The sequence below is a fragment of the Brassica napus genome, chromosome A9 (assembly GCF_020379485.1).
Source record: "Brassica napus cultivar Da-Ae chromosome A9, Da-Ae, whole genome shotgun sequence".
Classification (NCBI taxonomy): Eukaryota; Viridiplantae; Streptophyta; class Magnoliopsida; order Brassicales; family Brassicaceae; genus Brassica; species Brassica napus.
In genome coordinates this window covers 34,504,783-34,523,373 of record NC_063442.1, presented here as the reverse complement: position 1 = coordinate 34,523,373, position 18,591 = coordinate 34,504,783, and the positions used below count along the sequence as shown (strand labels likewise).

The 18,591-nt window shown below is 37.4% G+C and overlaps 3 protein-coding genes and 1 pseudogene across 3 annotated transcripts; 2 read left to right on the top strand and 2 right to left on the bottom strand.

The window, feature by feature from the left end:
* Positions 1–1,463: 1,463 nt before the first annotated feature.
* LOC125575213 (extensin-2-like) lies at positions 1,464–3,933 on the top strand. The gene has a single exon (XM_022691122.2). It carries the CDS (start codon positions 1,523–1,525, stop codon positions 3,695–3,697), a length of 2,175 nt encoding a protein of 724 aa, XP_022546843.2. The 5' UTR covers positions 1,464–1,522; the 3' UTR covers positions 3,698–3,933.
* A 5,422-nt stretch (positions 3,934–9,355) lies between these two features.
* LOC106413635 lies at positions 9,356–11,579 on the bottom strand. Its single transcript, XM_013854372.3, has one exon. The coding sequence runs from the start codon at positions 11,017–11,019 to the stop codon at positions 9,487–9,489; it is 1,533 nt and encodes a 510-aa protein (XP_013709826.3). The 5' UTR covers positions 11,020–11,579; the 3' UTR covers positions 9,356–9,486.
* Positions 11,580–14,448: 2,869 nt separating this feature from the next.
* Positions 14,449–14,544, top strand: LOC125578896 (annotated as a pseudogene).
* Positions 14,545–16,800: 2,256 nt separating this feature from the next.
* LOC106415036 (histone H2A variant 1-like) lies at positions 16,801–18,013 on the bottom strand. The gene is made up of 3 exons (XM_013855644.3): positions 17,816–18,013; positions 17,550–17,697; positions 16,801–17,284 (listed from the first exon to the last, which is right to left on the bottom strand). Exons 2-3 carry the CDS (start codon positions 17,661–17,663, stop codon positions 16,988–16,990), a joined length of 411 nt encoding a protein of 136 aa, XP_013711098.1. The 5' UTR covers positions 17,664–17,697; positions 17,816–18,013; the 3' UTR covers positions 16,801–16,987.
* Between the last annotated feature and the right edge of the window lie 578 nt (positions 18,014–18,591).

Genomic DNA, 18,591 nt, shown 5'->3' with positions numbered 1-18,591 from the left:
CATCGTGTTGTCTGAAAACGGTGTGATCATGATCCTAGTCAAAGTGGAATCGGTTAGTAGCTGGACAGAGGAGCTTGTGACAGCTACTCGGCTGAGAAATAGCTACAGGTTTGCGCTGACAAGTTGATCTCTTTAATCGTCTTTTGTGATGAAATATGTGATAAAGTTGTTGCTGATCTATCTTCCTGACACAGAGAAGTTATCAAACTCAATTTTGTAAATTCATTTAATTATCTCAGATGTACATGCTAGGTGATTTATCATGGGGTCCTTATCTATTCTCTGCAGATGTGTCGAACTCAGCTTGCTATGTCTTTTACACTTCAGTGCTAAGTGAATTTAAATCTCTGGTTTGATAGAGTGAATAATTTGGGTCTTAACTGTCCTCCTAATCATTGATGTCTTTACTAACAAGATCTTTTGAGTGAGTCTTATAAGGTACATCCATCTTCCTTTGAATGGTAGCCAACAAATAAGTGTCATTCCTCTCCATGATCATGCGACTCATGTAAATCCAGGTAAGTATCCTCTTTGTGAACCGGTTAGTTTTATCAGAATATGCAATCAAGTAGAATCTGGTTATGGGGTTACAAGCAGGGGGAGGATCGTGTAAAAGATTGATTAATTATCTAGAACTATTGTAGGTACTTTTACACTGTACCTGCTTGAGAATTTGAGCAACTCACATATTGTTCTGTGACTGATGGTTTAGTGAATTATATTGCTTCTGCGCTTCACTGGTTATGTGTTTGTGAGTTGATGCTTGCAGATTTCTAGAGATTGACATATTCAGATAAAAAGGGGGAGAGTGTAAGCTCAGGGATCTGGAGCTTGACATGCTGGTGCATTGACACAGAAAGAGTGTTGATTGACATGGTTCTTTGGAGTATGGCTCGGACAGATTCAAAGAATATTGAAGTTTGGCGTGTTGCTGTTGTGTTACACATGGACGATAATGTGTAACACATCGACGTGGACAAAAGGAACTAAGACGTGATGACGTGGAGAGTTCCCATTGGCTGATCTTGTTTGGACGTGATTCACAAACTAGAAGATCCTCAGATCACAAATTGGAAGATTTGGTGATGCTGATTTTTAGGAAAATAGATATTGCACAATTGGAAAGAATTGGTGGCAATATATAGGAAAGCTTAGACTTAGGATTAGGTTAAGCTTTCAACGATATATTCTCACAGAAACACAAACAGGGGTTTTGGGGTTTCAGAAAGTGAGTGATTTGTAAACGTGATCAACAGGGGTTGGTTCACGCAAAGGGTAGATTAAGAATTGGTCCGTGACAAGCCGCGTGTGGCGTTGTGTAATTCGGATTAGACAAGTCTTTGTAAAAGATTGTTTAAGTGATTCTTAATAAAGAGACAGTTGGTCTTGAATCCTTTGTGTTCTTATTGGTTTCACCTGCTGTAGACTCTTCAATATAAACTCATTACCCCATTCCTTACAACACAAACAAAAACAAGAAAAACTAACCAACCTAAACGTTGGTAAGAAAAAAAAAATCAGAATGAGACCTTCTTCCAGGATGGGGCCTTCAGCCCATATCACTTACGCCCTAGGCGTTATCATCATGGCAGCAATGGTTGCTGCGTATGAACCATACAGCTTGCCACCACTCCCGTCATATTCACCATCTCCAAAGATAGAATATAACACTCCTCCCCTACCATATATCCACGGTTCTTCACCACCACCACCACTATACTATTCTCCATCACCAAAGATTGACTACAAATCACCTCCTCCATCGTATGTCTACAGTTCCCCACCACCTCCTTACTATTCCCCATCACCTAAAGTTGATTACAAATCTCCCCCACCTCCATATGTCTACAGTTCTCCACCACCACCACCATATTACTCACCATCTCCCAAAGTCGAGTACAAGTCTCCCCCACCACCATATGTATACAGTTCTCCTCCACCACCTCCGTACTACTCTCCATCACCAAAGGTAGATTACAAATCTCCTCCACCACCATATGTCTACAGTTCTCCACCACCACCACCATATTATTCACCATCTCCTAAGGTTGAGTACAAGTCTTCTCCACCACCGTATGTCTACAGCTCTCCACCACCACCTCCGTACTACTCTCCATCACCAAAGGTAGACTACAAATCTCCTCCACCACCGTATGTCTACAGTTCTCCACCACCACCACCATACTATTCACCATCTCCTAAGGTTGAATACAAGTCTCCTCCACCACCATATGTTTACAGCTCACCACCACCACCACCATACTACTCACCATCTCCTAAAGTTGAGTACAAGTCTCCTCCACCACCATATGTATACAGTTCTCCACCACCACCATACTATTCACCATCTCCTAAGGTTGAATACAAGTCTCCTCCACCACCATATGTTTACAGCTCCCCACCACCACCACCATACTACTCACCATCTCCTAAAGTTGAGTACAAGTCTCCTCCTCCACCGTATGTATACAGTTCCCCACCACCACCACCATACTACTCACCATCTCCCAAGGTTGAATACAAATCTCCTCCACCACCATATGTTTACAGTTCTCCACCACCACCTCCATACTACTCGCCATCACCAAAGGTTGATTACAAATCTCCTCCACCACCATATGTCTACAGTTCTCCACCACCACCAACATATTATTCACCATCTCCTAAGGTTGAGTACAAGTCTCCTCCACCACCGTATGTCTACAGCTCTCCACCACCACCATATTATTCCCCATCTCCTAAGGTTGTGTACAAGTCTCCTCCTCCACCATATGTCTACAACTCACCACCACCACCATACTATTCTCCATCTCCCAAGGTAGATTACAAATCTCCTCCACCACCATATGTTTACAGCTCCCCACCACCACCACCATACTACTCACCATCTCCTAAAGTTGAGTACAAGTCTCCTCCTCCACCGTATGTATACAGTTCTCCTCCACCACCATATTATTCTCCATCTCCTAAGGTTGTATACAAATCTCCTCCACCACCGTATGTCTACAGTTCTCCACCACCACCATATTATTCACCTTCTCCTAAGGCACACTACAAGTCTCCTCCACCACCGTATGTTTACAGTTCTCCACCACCACCATACTACTCTCCTTCTCCAAAGGTACATTACAAATCCCCTCCACCACCATATGTCTACAGCTCTCCACCACTACCATACTATTCACCATCCCCTAAAGTTCATTACAAATCTCCACCACACCCGCATGTATGTGTCTGCCCACCACCTCCTCCATGTTATGCTCCTTCACCAAAAGTAACATACAAATCTCCTCCACCACCATATGTTTACAGTTCTCCACCACCACCATACTACTCACCTTCGCCTAAGGTGTACTACAAGTCTCCTCCACCACCATATGTTTACAGCTCACCACCACCACCACCATACTACTCACCGTCTCCTAAGGTTGAATACAAGTCTCCTCCACCACCATATGTTTACAGCTCACCACCACCACCATACTACTCACCTTCACCTAAGGTGTACTACAAGTCTCCTCCACCACCATATGTCTACAACTCTCCACCCCCACCACCATACTACTCTCCATCCCCTAAAGTAGACTACAAGTCCCCTCCACCTCCATATGTCTACAGTTCTCCACCACCACCTTATTATTCTCCTTCTCCAAAAGTTGAGTACAAATCTCCACCACCACCAGCTACATATTACTGAAAACCAGTAAATGCTACTCTTAAATGAGCTATTGAATGTTATGTGATTTCATATTTCATTTCTTGTTATAACATGTATGCTATCAATTTTAATTTTCTTGGGAATGTCTTAATAATTTGGTTATAATTCCTTCATATGGTTTTGTGTGTTTTCTGTTATTAAATTTCTGCAAAGATTGCTTGTGGTCTATCTGTAGTCATTTGCAAATTGTGATTATGAATTGCTTATTCTTGACATGGTAGTTTTGAACAACTACGTAATCCTGGTTACATGAGTTTTGTATATGGATTGCATACCTAAATTGCAAAGATTATTTAAAATTCCATTGTAGTCTTGTTTGGAAACATGATTGTGCATGCAACAAAGTCTAGCGCCAGAAAACTAACAATAAGTCTTCAGTTTGACTGAAAATATATTGACGTCGATAAAGTCATAAAACTCCCGAAAATGGAAACGTAGTGAATACTGATACGGTAGATCTTTTAATCATCCACCATTTGTGTTGAGATACAATGACAAACGTAAATGTAAGACGTAAGCTTGTGGGAAGAGGCTGTTGTCTCCCTACACAGTAAATTAGACAATGATGAATGTATGGAGATACATTAAATATATCTTGAAACTTGAAGCTGTGAAATGGAAAGGAGAGAAGAGCCAGCAAGGTCCTTTTGGGCTAATGATGCTTACGAGCTGTGTATATGTTCTTTTACAGATATGCAGGGCCGGACCTGAAAAATATTGGCCCACAAGCAAAAAGATATTTTTGGCCCTTTTGTTTCAAAAAACAGTAAAAATATTAAAAGTTGTGGCTGAGAAGACTTGAACTCGGGTCCATTCCCACAAATATAACAATGTTACCAATAGAGCTACATGCTTTTTATGATTATACTTGGCCCCTAAAATATATATATTTTCGTCAGGCCCCAAGCACATGCTTGATGGGCTTTTATTCAGGCCCGGCCCTGCAGATATGCATGGTGAGGTATCAGAGCTTTGGAAAGACACATCGCATAATGTGTAAGACAAGGCAGGTTCTTGAAGTTCCATTTCATAATTATCCCCAAACTCCTGAATCCTCCCTTGCATGATACTTCACAGGCCCTCATGATACCTCCATTGCATATGTTGGAAACAGAAAAATAAGCTTTGCAGGTTATTTCAACTTAGCCGTGAGGACATGTCTGGTCCAGAACATAATTAAGTTACTCAGTCCATCGATTCAAACGCCCAGTATGAAAGGACATTTAAAATTTTCAGTCGATTTTTTTAATGTATGTATAAACAAACTTTTTTTTGGCTAGTATAAAAGAAAATCAGTCACACCAAGTCGTGTTTAGACTAGGAATGTCAAACAGGTTGATCCGTCCCGTCCCGTACCGTAGCGGACTCGTCTTCGAGTGGGTCACGGCGGGTCAGGTCCGCACGGGCTGTGGTCCTCAAAATGACTGACTAAACCCGTACTGCAAAATATGTAGGCCTTTGCGGATCGGCCCGCGGGACATAGAATTACAAACGGACATATGGCTACTGAACGCTTCAAGACATGATTCATGACGCTTTATCAGTTTCATGATGCATCAATAAGTGAGTTTAGTCGATGATTGAACTGGATAAGACAATACACTTGTTAGTTGAAGATTTTTTTTTTTTTAAACACTAACTTTATTAAGATTATATTGAGTTTACATAATCATTATGCAATTCAGAAGTTATAAATCTAGGAACATAGTAATGATATTTAAAAGATACATTGTCGTCAATCTGATGTTTTGCCAACTTATCTGCCACTTTGTTGCCTTCTCTTCCAACCCATTGTATTTGTATTGTCTGAAATTGTTGTTTCCACCATTGTATTTCCCGTTTCCAGTTGTAAGCATCGAAATGAAGTGTTAAACCATTAATTATATCCACCGCTTTTCGATTATCAGATTCAATGCAGATTTTTAAGTGACCCCTACTCCAAGCATGTTGCATTGCCATTAGTATAGCTTGTAGTTCACTTTCCAAGGCATTATTAACACATCTTCCAGTTGCTTGAACTCCACCTTGATATCTTCCTTCTGAATCACGCAATACCCAACCAGCTTTACTCTTCATTGTATTATTAATAAAGCTTCCATCGACATTAATTTTCATCCATCCTCTAGGTGGTTTTGCCCATCTTGTATCCCTTGACCTAACTGGAATATTCCTTCCTTGTTGAGTAGACAAACCGATGTTCCGAGTTGTATCAAACCATTCTTTAGCATCTTCTCTGCTTTGTCGGATTAGAGACCTCCATGGTATATCTTTCTGTTGAAAAATCAGCATATTTCTACTTTTCCATAATCGCCAAAGGATCCAAATAGGTTGATCTTGAAAATGTATCAATCTTGTTGATGTACCTATGTTGATACATTCTTGAATCTTATCCTCAAAAGACGATGTAGAGCTGTTTATAACTGCATTATCCAAACCAGAAGCTCTCCATATCATCTTCGCATACGGACATTCAAAAAACACATGTAATTCTGACTCCTCTTGCTGGAAACATCTTTGACAGACATCATCTGGCACTACATGTCTTCGCTTTAGATTAGAACCAACTGGTAGACACTGAGATAGCATACGCCATAGGAAGTGTTGTAGTTTTGGTGGAGATTTCAGTTTCCAAATTCTTTGTTTGAGTACAATACTCCCTGGGATTTGATATATTAGACCTTGTTCTTGTTGATGAGAACTAACCCAATACCCTGATTTAACTGAGTAGATACCGTCTTCATTATAGTGCCAACCCATCAAATCTTGTTGTGCTTTGGAGCTGATCTTAATTGCCAGAATTTTATCAACGTCTTCCGGATGAATTCTCTCTCTCAGTTTCCTTTCATCCCAATGGTTACGGTCTACTGAGAAGAACTCATTAACCTTGCATATCTCCTCTGTCTGGTTCAGTGGACGCGGTGGTCTTGGTGGATGGTCTGGAATCCAAGGATCAGTCCACATGTTGATCAGTTCACCATTACCAATGATAAATCTCATCCCTTGTTTCACCAAGTTTCTCCCATGAAGAAGAGATTTCCAAGCATAAGAGGCTTTCTTTTGTAAACGTGCATTTAGTATGTCTCCATCAGGGAAGTAACGAGCTCGTAGAATCCTAGCCATAAGACACTCTGGATGTTGCATAATTCTCCAAACTTGCTTCCCAAGTAATGCTTGGTTGAAATTTTCCAAATCTCGAAATCCTAATCCCCCTTCTCTTTTAGGTAGACCCATCTTCTTCCAAGAAAACCAGTGAATCCCTTTCTTTTCTCCTGAGCCCCACCAGAATCTTGCTAGTATTCCATTTATCTCTTCACATATTTCTTTTGTGAGTTTAAAAACATTCATACTATAGATAGGCATAGCCAGGGCTACAGCTTTGAGCAGAATCTCTTTACCACCTGGTGAGAGAAATTTCTGATGCCATCCTTGCGTAATCTTTTTAACCTTCTCAATAATGTAATGAAACATTTCACTCTTTCGTCTCCCAAACTGCTCTGGCAATCCCAAGTATTTCCCCATTCCACCATCATTGTTGATGCCTAAAATGTGTTTCATCTTTGTTTTGGTAATCGGAGAGACTCTTGAACCAAAAGTAATAGAAGACTTATTCAGATTAACCGCCTGACCCGACATTGCTTCATAAACTTCAAATATCTTCTTCATTTTCTTTGCAGCCCTCTCATTAGCTAGAGCAAAAAAGAGAGAGTCATCAGCAAATAGCAGATGGTTTACTGCCGGTGCTTGGATTGAAATCTTGATGCCTCCCAAGGATCTCTCAGACATTGCAACATTCATCATGTGAGATAATACTTCTGCACACAAGATAAAGAGATAAGGAGAAAGAGGGTCTCCTTGTCTTATACCTCTCTGTGGAACAATATGACCCTCTGGTGATCCATTAATCAAGACTGAATAAGTAACAGAAGATATGCACGTCATTATCCATCCAATCCATATACTATCAAAACCCATATGCTTCATAGTTTCTTCCAAAAAGCTCCATTGTAGCCGGTCGTAAGCTTTGGTGATATCAGTTTTGATGGCCATATAGGAAGTAGATTGTCGCTTCCGAGCTTTGAGGCTATGAAAGACCTCATGAGCAATAATGACATTATCAGTGATCATCCTCCCCGGGATAAATGCAGCCTGATTTTCACTGATCATGCCACTTAAGTGTTGCTTTAACCGATTCACCAAAACTTTTGAAATGACTTTATAGGCCACATTACAAAGAGCAATGGGTCTAAATTCAGTCATTCCAGTTGGGGGATAAACTTTGGGGATCAGACACAGATTAGTATGATTCAGCTGAGGATCAAGATTACCTTCCTGGAAAAATCCCTTAACTTCCGTAATAATATCTTCTTTAATGTCTTCCCAATATTGATGGTAGAAGACGGCTGAGAATCCATCCGGACCAGGCGTTTTGTGAGCACCAATATCAAACATAGCCTCTCTGATTTCTTCCTCTGAGACTTCCTTAATCAGATCAGCATTCATCTCATTAGTTACTCGTCGCTGGAAGCTTCCAAAGACTTCAGGATAGAGTGAAGTATTGGCGTTAGAATTTTCAAATAAATTTTGAAAATACTCTTGTGCAACTTGAGCAATTTGTCTTTGACCTCGGTGGACTACTCCGTTACTATCCTGGATAGATGAGAGATTCAATCTATTTCTTTTCACCTTCGCAATGGAGTGAAAATATTTGGTATTCTTGTCACCAGCTCTTAACCACATCACCCTGCTCTTTTGTTTCCAGAAGATTTCTTCCTCAATATAGGCTTGATTCAACTCCTCTCTAACTGTATTTATCTCGTGAGTTGATGCAGCTGTAGTAATAGCTCTATCAAGTCTACCTCTTAAATCTTGTATTCGTTCTTCAGTGTTGCTCCTGTTGTGTTTCTTCCATATAGAGATTTGACTTCTACATTGTCTTAGTCTTTGTGCTAAAGGTTGTTGTAGCAGTTGCGTCTGCCCTGAACCCTTCCATCCTCTATAGACTGACTCATTGAAACCTTCTTTGTTTGAGAGTCTACTATCATATCTGAAAACCCGTTTTGGTTCATCTTTCTCATGTGAGATAAAGGTGACTAGAGGGCGATGATCAGATTCACCTATCTCCAAGAACTCTGTTTCAGAGGCCGGGAATTCTTGAAGCCATAGTCTATTAGCCATTGTTCTATCAAGGCAACATTGAATGTCGTGCGTGCCACGTTTTCCAACCCAAGAGAATCGATTACCAACAGACTTCAGATCCTGAAGGTTGTTGTTTCTGATCATATTTCGGAAATCTTGGAAAGATATCACTGGCCTTTCTCTTCCTCCTATCTTCTCATGGTTACCAAGGATTTCATTGAAATCACCTAATAGTATCCATGGTGCGTTTCTTCTTCCAATACCAAGCCGGTCTATCCTTTCCCATACTTGTGAACGCAAACTCTGATTTGGTTGACCGTAAATAAACGAGAAATAGAAAGAACTGCTTCCATTAATACTGACTTTACAATCGATAAGATTAGGAGAAGAACTTAAAATTGAAAGCTGTACATGCTGATGCCAATAGATAACTAAACCACCACTAAGACCTCGTGGAGGAACTGAAACAGAATGAATAAAGCCAAGCTGAGCACCCACATCTCTGATATGATCATCTTGTTGTTTGGTTTCAGACAGGCAAATGATGTCCGGGAGATACTTTCTATTGATCTCCTTAAGGCGTCGAACTGTCGAGTCACTGCCTAAACCTCGACAGTTCCAACAGGTTACTTTCATGGGGGCAGTGGTGGTTCAGGGCCCACCGCGCCTCTCAAAGTGTTGTTTCCGTCTCCCTCTTGAATCTTACCTTCAGCGTCCTCTGCAGCTCCAAGCACTGAATCTTTCTTCTTCCTTTTAGCATCCCCAGCCTTGCTTGTTTCTCCAATATGAGTAATCTTCTTTGACAGCATCATCTTGTTGTTCTCTGCATTAGCCATCCAAGCTTTCCTCTTGAGAGATTCTCGTCCATCACGTCTATCAGCAAATGGTGTGATCGAGTACATCTCCTCCATTTCAAATTCCTCCGAGAACAGAGAGGTTTTACCCGAGGGGTTCCAGAACTCCGCATCATCAGTATAAGAAGAAGCATCAGATTTCTCATCACCATCTTCTGCTTCATTCATATGATCCTGACCATCATTAACACCGTCTGGTGCCTCAGGAACATTGTCATCCACTCCTTGGATGTTATCAGCATTATTGATCTCCTCAATGAGAACTCCAACATTACCATGTGGCTGATCACCCGGACCTTGTTCATCATTACCCTCATCATTCTCATCGTCAAGACCTTCCTCAGGGCCGCCATTCTGGATGAGACAACGTCCGGAATCATGCGTGATCATGCCACAGACTTCACAAAAACCTCTAAGTCTTTCATAGTGAAACTTCAGCAAAGTGTTGACTCCCGGAGTGAATTGAAAGTTGCGTTGGAATTTAAGTGGTTGGCTGATATCCCAATTGAGTCTGAAACGGACAAACTCAAGACGCCCACCAGCTTCCTCATTGTAATCGACTTGGATGTATTGACCCATGAGCCTCGCAATGTTGATGACAACTTCTCTGTTCATATACTGGAATGGAATTCCACGAACTTGGATCCAAAATGGTATAAAGTTCAGCAACTCCATATCCATTAACGGGGTCCATTTCTGGAGAGTAAGCATGCGATCAGCATAGGCCCACGGGCCACGTCTGATCACGGTTTCCATCGCTTCTTCACTTGGAAAGATGAATTGGAAACGTCTTCCTTCCATGACACGCCCACGAACCAAACCATCAAGACCCCAAATCCGAGGCATAGTTGCTATGATTCCTCTCAGGTTCTGTTTTCTGGGCATAGAGGGACGCCCCACCAAAATGAAACGATTTTCTTCAGCAGCACGACTAACAACATCAGAGGGCAGAACAAAGGGAGCATCATTACTTCCTAGATCAATGTCTTGAAGCGCACGGCGAACATTTTCTGTCATTGTTTGCTTAATGAAAGGAAGAGATAAGACTTTCAAAAAATTAGACAGTGGTAAGCCAATTTCCCATGGCCATTTATATATAGCCTTTGTAGAATGCAATAAACCGCATACATCACATTGGAAAAAGATTCCCAACATGGAAACTGAAGGCAAAGTGGGTGTACAACGTGCAAGTAACCCACAAGCACATACTCGAACTACTCCAACCACTAAGATCGTGGTGAGAAAACACAGGATCTGGGGGAGCAACAGGATCGCCCAGAAAATCGCCAGTAACCGTCTTGTAACCGTCATTAGTTGAAGATTTTAGTTGGATCAAAACACTAGTTTATTTATTTTTGTTAGACTCCAAACATTTTAAAAATAAACGATACTTTAGTTGCTGAATCCAAATATTATCTCATAAATTCATAACAAATGCTTTAGTTTTCTGAATCCAAATTTAATAAAACCAACACCAAATCAAAGATGTTAATCCCAAAAATAAATAAAAAGAAAACACCAATCACACTTCTTGTTCTTCATCTTTATCACCAACAAGCGACAAAAAGATGGAAATTTCTCTTTTTCACCATCAACTTCATCTTCTGCAAATAAGAATAATAGAAGTTAGTTAGAGATATATTGAAACCTAAAACTCCAAAATGTATGATAATGTGAACAAATACATATAGGAAAAATTATGAAGAACCCATGGCGGGAACTAGATATTCTTCTTCCGTGGAAAATGAGTTTTCAAACTTCTTATGATGACTCGAAGAAGCTCCACCGGTGCAGATCGAAGGCGCTTGGGAGACCGGAAGCATCATCGACCATGAAACCACCATCACCGGAGCTACATAACGTCGAATCGCCTTCTCTCTCTCTCTCTCTCTCTCTCTCTCAATGTTTTAGGCAAAAGCAGAAATGGGGAATTAGGATTGCGAGTCTTCAAAATCCCGCAGGTTAAGCCCATCATGCGTTCGACCTGTCCCGCTTTCGACCCGTCCTGCTTTGAACCCGTCCCGCGAGGCCCACAATTTTGCGGGCTTACCAAAGAGAGGCCCAATCCCGCCCTGCAGCAAGCCTTTACGGGCTAGGCCCACGGTCCAGGTCCTTGATTGTCATCCCTAATTTAGACTATCTCCAATGGTACACAATAATTTTATTTATATTTTACTGTAAAATATAGTAACTCTATTATATAACTCTATTATAGAGTTGGATTTGCTCCAATAGTTCACTATATAATAGAGTGGAATATAGAGTAATATTGTTTTTATACTATATATTTGAAGTGAAAAATCAACATGACTCTATATTTCACTCTAAGTAATTCTATTATATACTGAACTATTGGGGCAAATTCAACTTTAAATAGAATTATCTTATTATAGAATAAAAAATAGGGAAAATTATTGTGTATCATTGGAGATGTCCTTGAGTCGCTAATCTCGAACGGTGAATCCTACGCAACTTATCCAATCAAAGCAGAGATTGACAAGGAATTTCTAATAGCGAAAACAGTTATACTGTGAATGAAAAAGGTAAAAGATATTACTTTTTCATTTGTTTGCTACAAAGAAAATTTTATATTACAGCTTTTTGTTGTTTTGTAAAACGATAGTAGAACGGTTGTTTTGGCAAATTCGCAACATTAAATCACTATATGCTTTTCTCTAAACAAAATAAATAAATAGCAACAAAATATTTACTCAGATATTTTTCTTTCTGTAAAATCAATGCAGACTAGTTTACTTAGAAAAAAAACACACCATGTTTCTGTGGAAGCACCATAGCCTATTGGTTAAGGTTTAAAGGCTTTTACACCCACTCAAATCTGGGGTTCGAATTCCAGACTATGCAATTTATTGCAGATTACAGGAAATCCAGGTTTTAAGTCCCGAAAAAACCGATTTTATTAAATAATTATGCAGACTACGGAAGAAAAGTTTTTGATTTCCGACAAAGTAGCTTTGATGTATCCGACAGAGACTAAAGTTAATTTGAATTAGTACTTATTCTGTTGGAAAAAAAAACACACCATGTTTCAAAATTTGAATCATCGTCTTGTCGGACCTAAAGTATCATTCTTCGCTAAAATTAGCAAGTTCTTACAAATCATTATTCCAAAAGGAGCGAAGCTCGACCTATTGCATTCCTGCTATAGTGCTATTGGTTAATTATATTATAAACTCATTTGCAAGTTTTTCGTAAATAAAGGGCACAAGAGCTGCCAATGGGAACGTTTTCTTCATTATTACAATAAAATTGAAAAAAAAAACCTTTCAAACTATAAAGTTCCATATTTTGTAAATACCCTCCGAAAAATGTAGAGAATTTCAAGAAATGCCACGAAGGGATTTAGAGGAACCATCAAGTTTCTTTAAGTCGTTCTCTAAACGTTCGTGCACGTCTCCTACTAGGATCGTGTAGACATACCTCCAAGATTTATCTGGATGGAGTCAAAAACAGGGAAAAAGATATTGTAGCTGGATTTAGAGAAAAAAAATTGCTATATAAACCCATGTGCTCCCTAGCAACACAAAACCAAAACAAGAAAAATCAACCAACTTAGGTAGAGAAAAATAAATCACAAATATGAGATCTTCCTCTAGCATGCCTTCAGCCCATCTCATTTACGCTCTAAGCGTTACCATCATGGCGACACTGGTTGCTGCCTATGAACCATATACATATAGCTTGCCACCACTCCCATCATATTCACCATCTCCGAAGGTAGAATACAACACTCCTCCGCTACTGTTATATCCACAATTTTCTACTACCTCCGTACTATTTTCCATCACGAAAGATAGACTACAAATCTCCTCCAATACTATATATCTACAGTTTCTCACCAACACCACCATATTCCTTCCCATCAACAAAGATTAACTATACGTCTTCTCTAGCACTATATGTTTACGGCTCTTCACCACCATCATACTACTTACTATCCCCCTAAGGTGGATTACAAGTGTCCCACTACTATCACCTTATTTTTTCTTAATGTAAAGTACAATTTTTCATCACTACCTTCATATTACTGAAAACCAGTAATATGATTCTTAAATAAGTTTTATTTGTTTTTTTTTCTTGATACAATATGTATGCAATCAGTTTCAATTTCCTTGTGAATGTCGATTAATAATATGGGTACAATACCTTCATGTGGTTTCATGTATTTTCTATTATTCTGATACCTGCAAAGATTGCTTGTGGTCTATTCGTTGTCTTTTGTAAATTGCTATTATATATGAATTGCTAACTCTTGGCATGCTAGCAAGCAAGGGATAACTATGTAATCTACGTAACATGAGTTTTGTATATGGATTGTATACCTAAATTCAAGTATTATTTAAAGTTTAATTGTTGGGAGATCAAAATTAATCGATGATATTAATAAACAAAAAATGCATAAGATCAAGAATAGTTTGGAAAGATTTAGAAGCATGTTTTAGTTGAAAATTATATTGATTTATCATATATTTTCATAGTAATTTAGAAAATTTGATTAAATGTAATGCCAGTTACAAAAAAAAAATGTGGTTATATGAGTTTTATGTAAACGTATGTGTACTGTAACATTATTTATAAAAGTAATATAATTTCCCACAAACATTTTAGTGTTATTTACTTTTAGTACTTTTCCACAAACATGATCCACGTGGTAGACGTGGCGGACATGGTCGGCTTGGCTAAGTCAATTGTGTTAACCATAGATACTAACTAAACCTTTTTGTCCCTTCGGGGACGTCCGATAAAATTAGAACGATACAGGAAAGATTAGCATGGCCCTTGATGACACGCACAAATTAAGAAATGGTCCAAATTTTTTTTTTCAAAAAAAAAAAACTAAACCTTTTCATTTTTTTTCAAATTAAGACGCAAATTGTGTGTTTTGCTCTACTTACTTTTGAAAGTATTTCTTACATTTTGTAAAACTGTATGAGTATATGCCATAACCTATATAATATTAAAATTTTGAATTAAAAAATGATCCAAATATAAAAATTAAATTAATTTAAATATATATATATATATATATATATATTAGGATCTAAAACTTTAAAATTTTAGATATGTTTATAAATTTAAGGCCTGTTTTAAAAAAAACAACTATTAGACATATATAAATGGAGTTATTAACTTTTAAATCTACATCATTACTTCGTTAAATATACAATTATTATATTTTTGAACATAGCCTAGAATTTTTTTTTTTTTTTTTTTAGCAAAACCTAGAAATAGTTTGATCACAAGTTCAAACTCGCGGTGAAATCAATTGATCACCTTTACTAATGGAAAAAACGAAGTACACTCATGTAACATGGTCAAACAGTAACCCAGATTTTCAAAACAGCCTACCAAAAATGTTCACGTCGTACTTTTTTTGTTTAATCAAAACTAATAAAACTAAAAATAGAAAAATCAATAAACATAAATTAAAGGAGATAAGGTCAACAAAAATAATAAAATGAGTCGATTCTATCAAGATTGGGAATGAAAGCTCTGATACATGACAAATGTTACAATGTGCATATATATATATATATATTATATATATAGTGATTAATATAATCTCATTTCCTAAACATGAAAATAATAAATAATAGATACATATTTAATATTAGATATATTCCTGTGGATCTTTTCCATATCTTTTTGTCATTTGAGTTTTCCAAATATTTCTTGATATTCATGTTTCCACAATATCGATGTGGGTCAATCTTCATGTCTCCAAAAACTAGAATATTAAACATCAAATCTTCAATTTGACTCCGAAAAATTCATTGACACCAACGTTAATGTATGTATACACGTTTTTTTTTAAGGTTTTCATTAGTTAACAGAATGTTTAACATAGAAGTACACCTTTTAATCGTCCACCATTCTGAATTCAGATAAATTATATAAATGTGAAAACGTAAGCTTGTGTAAGAGGTTGTTGTGTCCCTCTATACAGTAATTAGCAATATTTTTAAACCCGACCCGAACAGTGAACCGGACGACTTACTGGATTGGTGATCGACCGCGGTGAACCGCAAGTTAATAAATAAATAAATTTTATTATATAATAATATATCAGATATGTAAATAAAAATATAGAAACTAAAGTTTAATATTTTTTAAATGTTTTTAAAAAAATTAAATAATAATTTGGATATGTATATATTTTATATTTAAAACCATTTAGAAAATACTTAACTTTAGTTTTTATATTTTTATTTACATTTGACATACAAAATATCAAAAAATAGTTTAGACTATTTAAATTTTTTTCTAACAAAGTAAAAGTTATGATATCTAAAAAAGAAACACAAGACATAAAATTTATAAATAAATTTCTAATGTGAATAAAAAATTAAATTTCAAATAAAAAATAAACCAAAAATAAAAGATCATTACAATAAATTGTCAATAATAGAAATAAACTAACACCAAATCACATCAACTAATTTTGGTTCTCTCTATCATCGTTCATTCTATTTTCTTCAGGTGGCATATTGAAATCTTTATCAAAATCTTTCAGGTGACATATTGAAATCTTTATCAAAATCTAAAAATCACAAATATAAACTGAAAAAAGGAAAAAGGAAAATTTAACTTTTTTTTTTAGCACCTAACTTCTTAATGAAAACTTAGAATATAAAACATAATCTATAAACATAATAAAAAAACTTTTTAAAAAAGAATTAAAAGTTATTTATTGATTCGACCAATGGTTCAACCGGTATCGGATTCCAGATTTTACTGGGTTTTTGCAGGTTTCTAAATATTAGGTTTTTCACATAATACAAATCGGATTTTTTCTGGTTGACCGGTTCAACCGTAGGTCCAGGTTTCAAAACACTGGTAATTAGACAATGACGAAGGTATCTGAGATACACACTACATATATCTTGAATCTGAACCAGCAATTTTATATGGGCCTATAACATCTTTATTACTTATAGTTTTGATGGATTGTGGTTGGTTTATATGGGCCTATATGCATGGCTAATTAGTTGTATCTTAAATTTAAGCGCCTAGACTAACAATCAATTCTCAAATTGGGTTATCTCCTTCGGTTGTTTAGCAACAAAAACAATATTAACTCAAACGAGAAGCCTAAGCGTTCAGATTAACTAATGTACATCTGAGGATGTCCAGAAGAGTTCAACACACTGACAGAGAAACTACGAGAAAGAAAAGCAGTCCAAGACTAAACAAACACAAACATTAACACCATAAGCTACTAATTAGCAGACCACATAACCACACTGCCTAAGAAAACAAATCACTCCTTGATGGCCTTGTTGATTAGAGACTTGTGGATGTGAGGAATCACACCTCCTCCAGCAATAGTCCCTTTGATGAGCGTGTCAAGCTCCTCATCTCCTCTGATGGCCAGCTGCAAATGCCTAGGAGTTATCCTCTTCACTTTCAGATCTTTGCTCGCGTTTCCAGCTAACTCAAGAACCTCCGCAGTTAAGTACTCGAGGATCGAAGCCGTGTAGACAGCAGCAGTGGCACCAACCCTTCCGTGTGCTGAAACTCTCGTCTTGAGTTGCCTATGGATACGACCCACCGGAAACTGAAACGAACCACAAAGAAAAACAGTATCCAAGTAAGGTTTCATATAAGAAAGGCTCCACATTACAAGACCGATCTATACATAACATTAAATATCATAACCCGACATACAAATGAAATAAAGCTTCTGACTTTATAATCAGAAGTCGTATAACAATGTAGACCAAACACTTTAAACACATATTAGAGCTGACCCATCAGTAATCAGACATAAAGATGTCAACTTTAAACATTCTTCAAGAAGCTAGGGTTGAAAGGGGAGCTACCTGAATACCAGCACGAGCAGAGCGAGTGATGGGTTTCTTCTTGTCCTTGTCTTTGTCCTTGTTACCAGCCATGGTTTTTGTAGCGATGAGACCTTTACCTCCTTTGCCTGCCATGTTCGCTCGCAATTGATGCTGCTCGCTTCTAGATCTAAAACCAAAACAAGATGATGTGCCAGATCTATAGAGTTAGAAAATATTTAAGAAGACTACTACACCGAAGAGCAACAGATCTGAAGAGTTTGGTCAATGAGAGAGATAAAGAGTACCTGAGAGACGATGAGATGGGAGATGGGAGACGGAGAGAGAGTGTGACGAGAGTAATAAACGAAATCTGGTAGAAGTGAATGGGATGCGAGTTTTAAAAATTGGAAGTTTGGTGGGAGTTTTTAAAATATTTTAAAGTTTTTGGGAGGGAACTTTTTTGACAGGGCGGTTAAAGTTTTTGGTTGGATCTTTTTTTTTTGAAGAAGTTTTTCACAGTTTGCTATTATACCCTCTATTTCTTAGCAAACTTTCTAATGCGCTTTATAATTTAAAATTATCCAAAACATTCCAATGTTAAATAGCTACCAAGAATCAGAAACCATAAACACATGATATAATCAGCAGCAACGGTACGGAATATAAGTTTTTGTTGGCTTTAGTCTTCACTCTCTCATCTGCATGTGCATTTTGTATTGAAAATTATATCTTGAAGAAAGATGGAGTTATGTAACTACTTATATATATATTAAGAATGTTGATTCTGTAATTCAGTATGGTATTCTCCTCAAGAGTAAGTTTTAAAAGATTCATGTAGATAAAACTTCGTGATTTTGCTTTATGATGAATAAGTTGTTAGAAGGATCAATATATTTGACTCCAATACATATAAATCCAAATTGGATATCTTACCAATATGTTAATCAGCTTTGATGATATCTTCAGGTTACAGCTTGAATTACTAATGAGACTACACATTTTAAAATTGTTAAATTATGAAGACCATCTATTTTTACTTCAAGATGTATGAATAAAATCTTGGTACATTTTAATCTAGTTG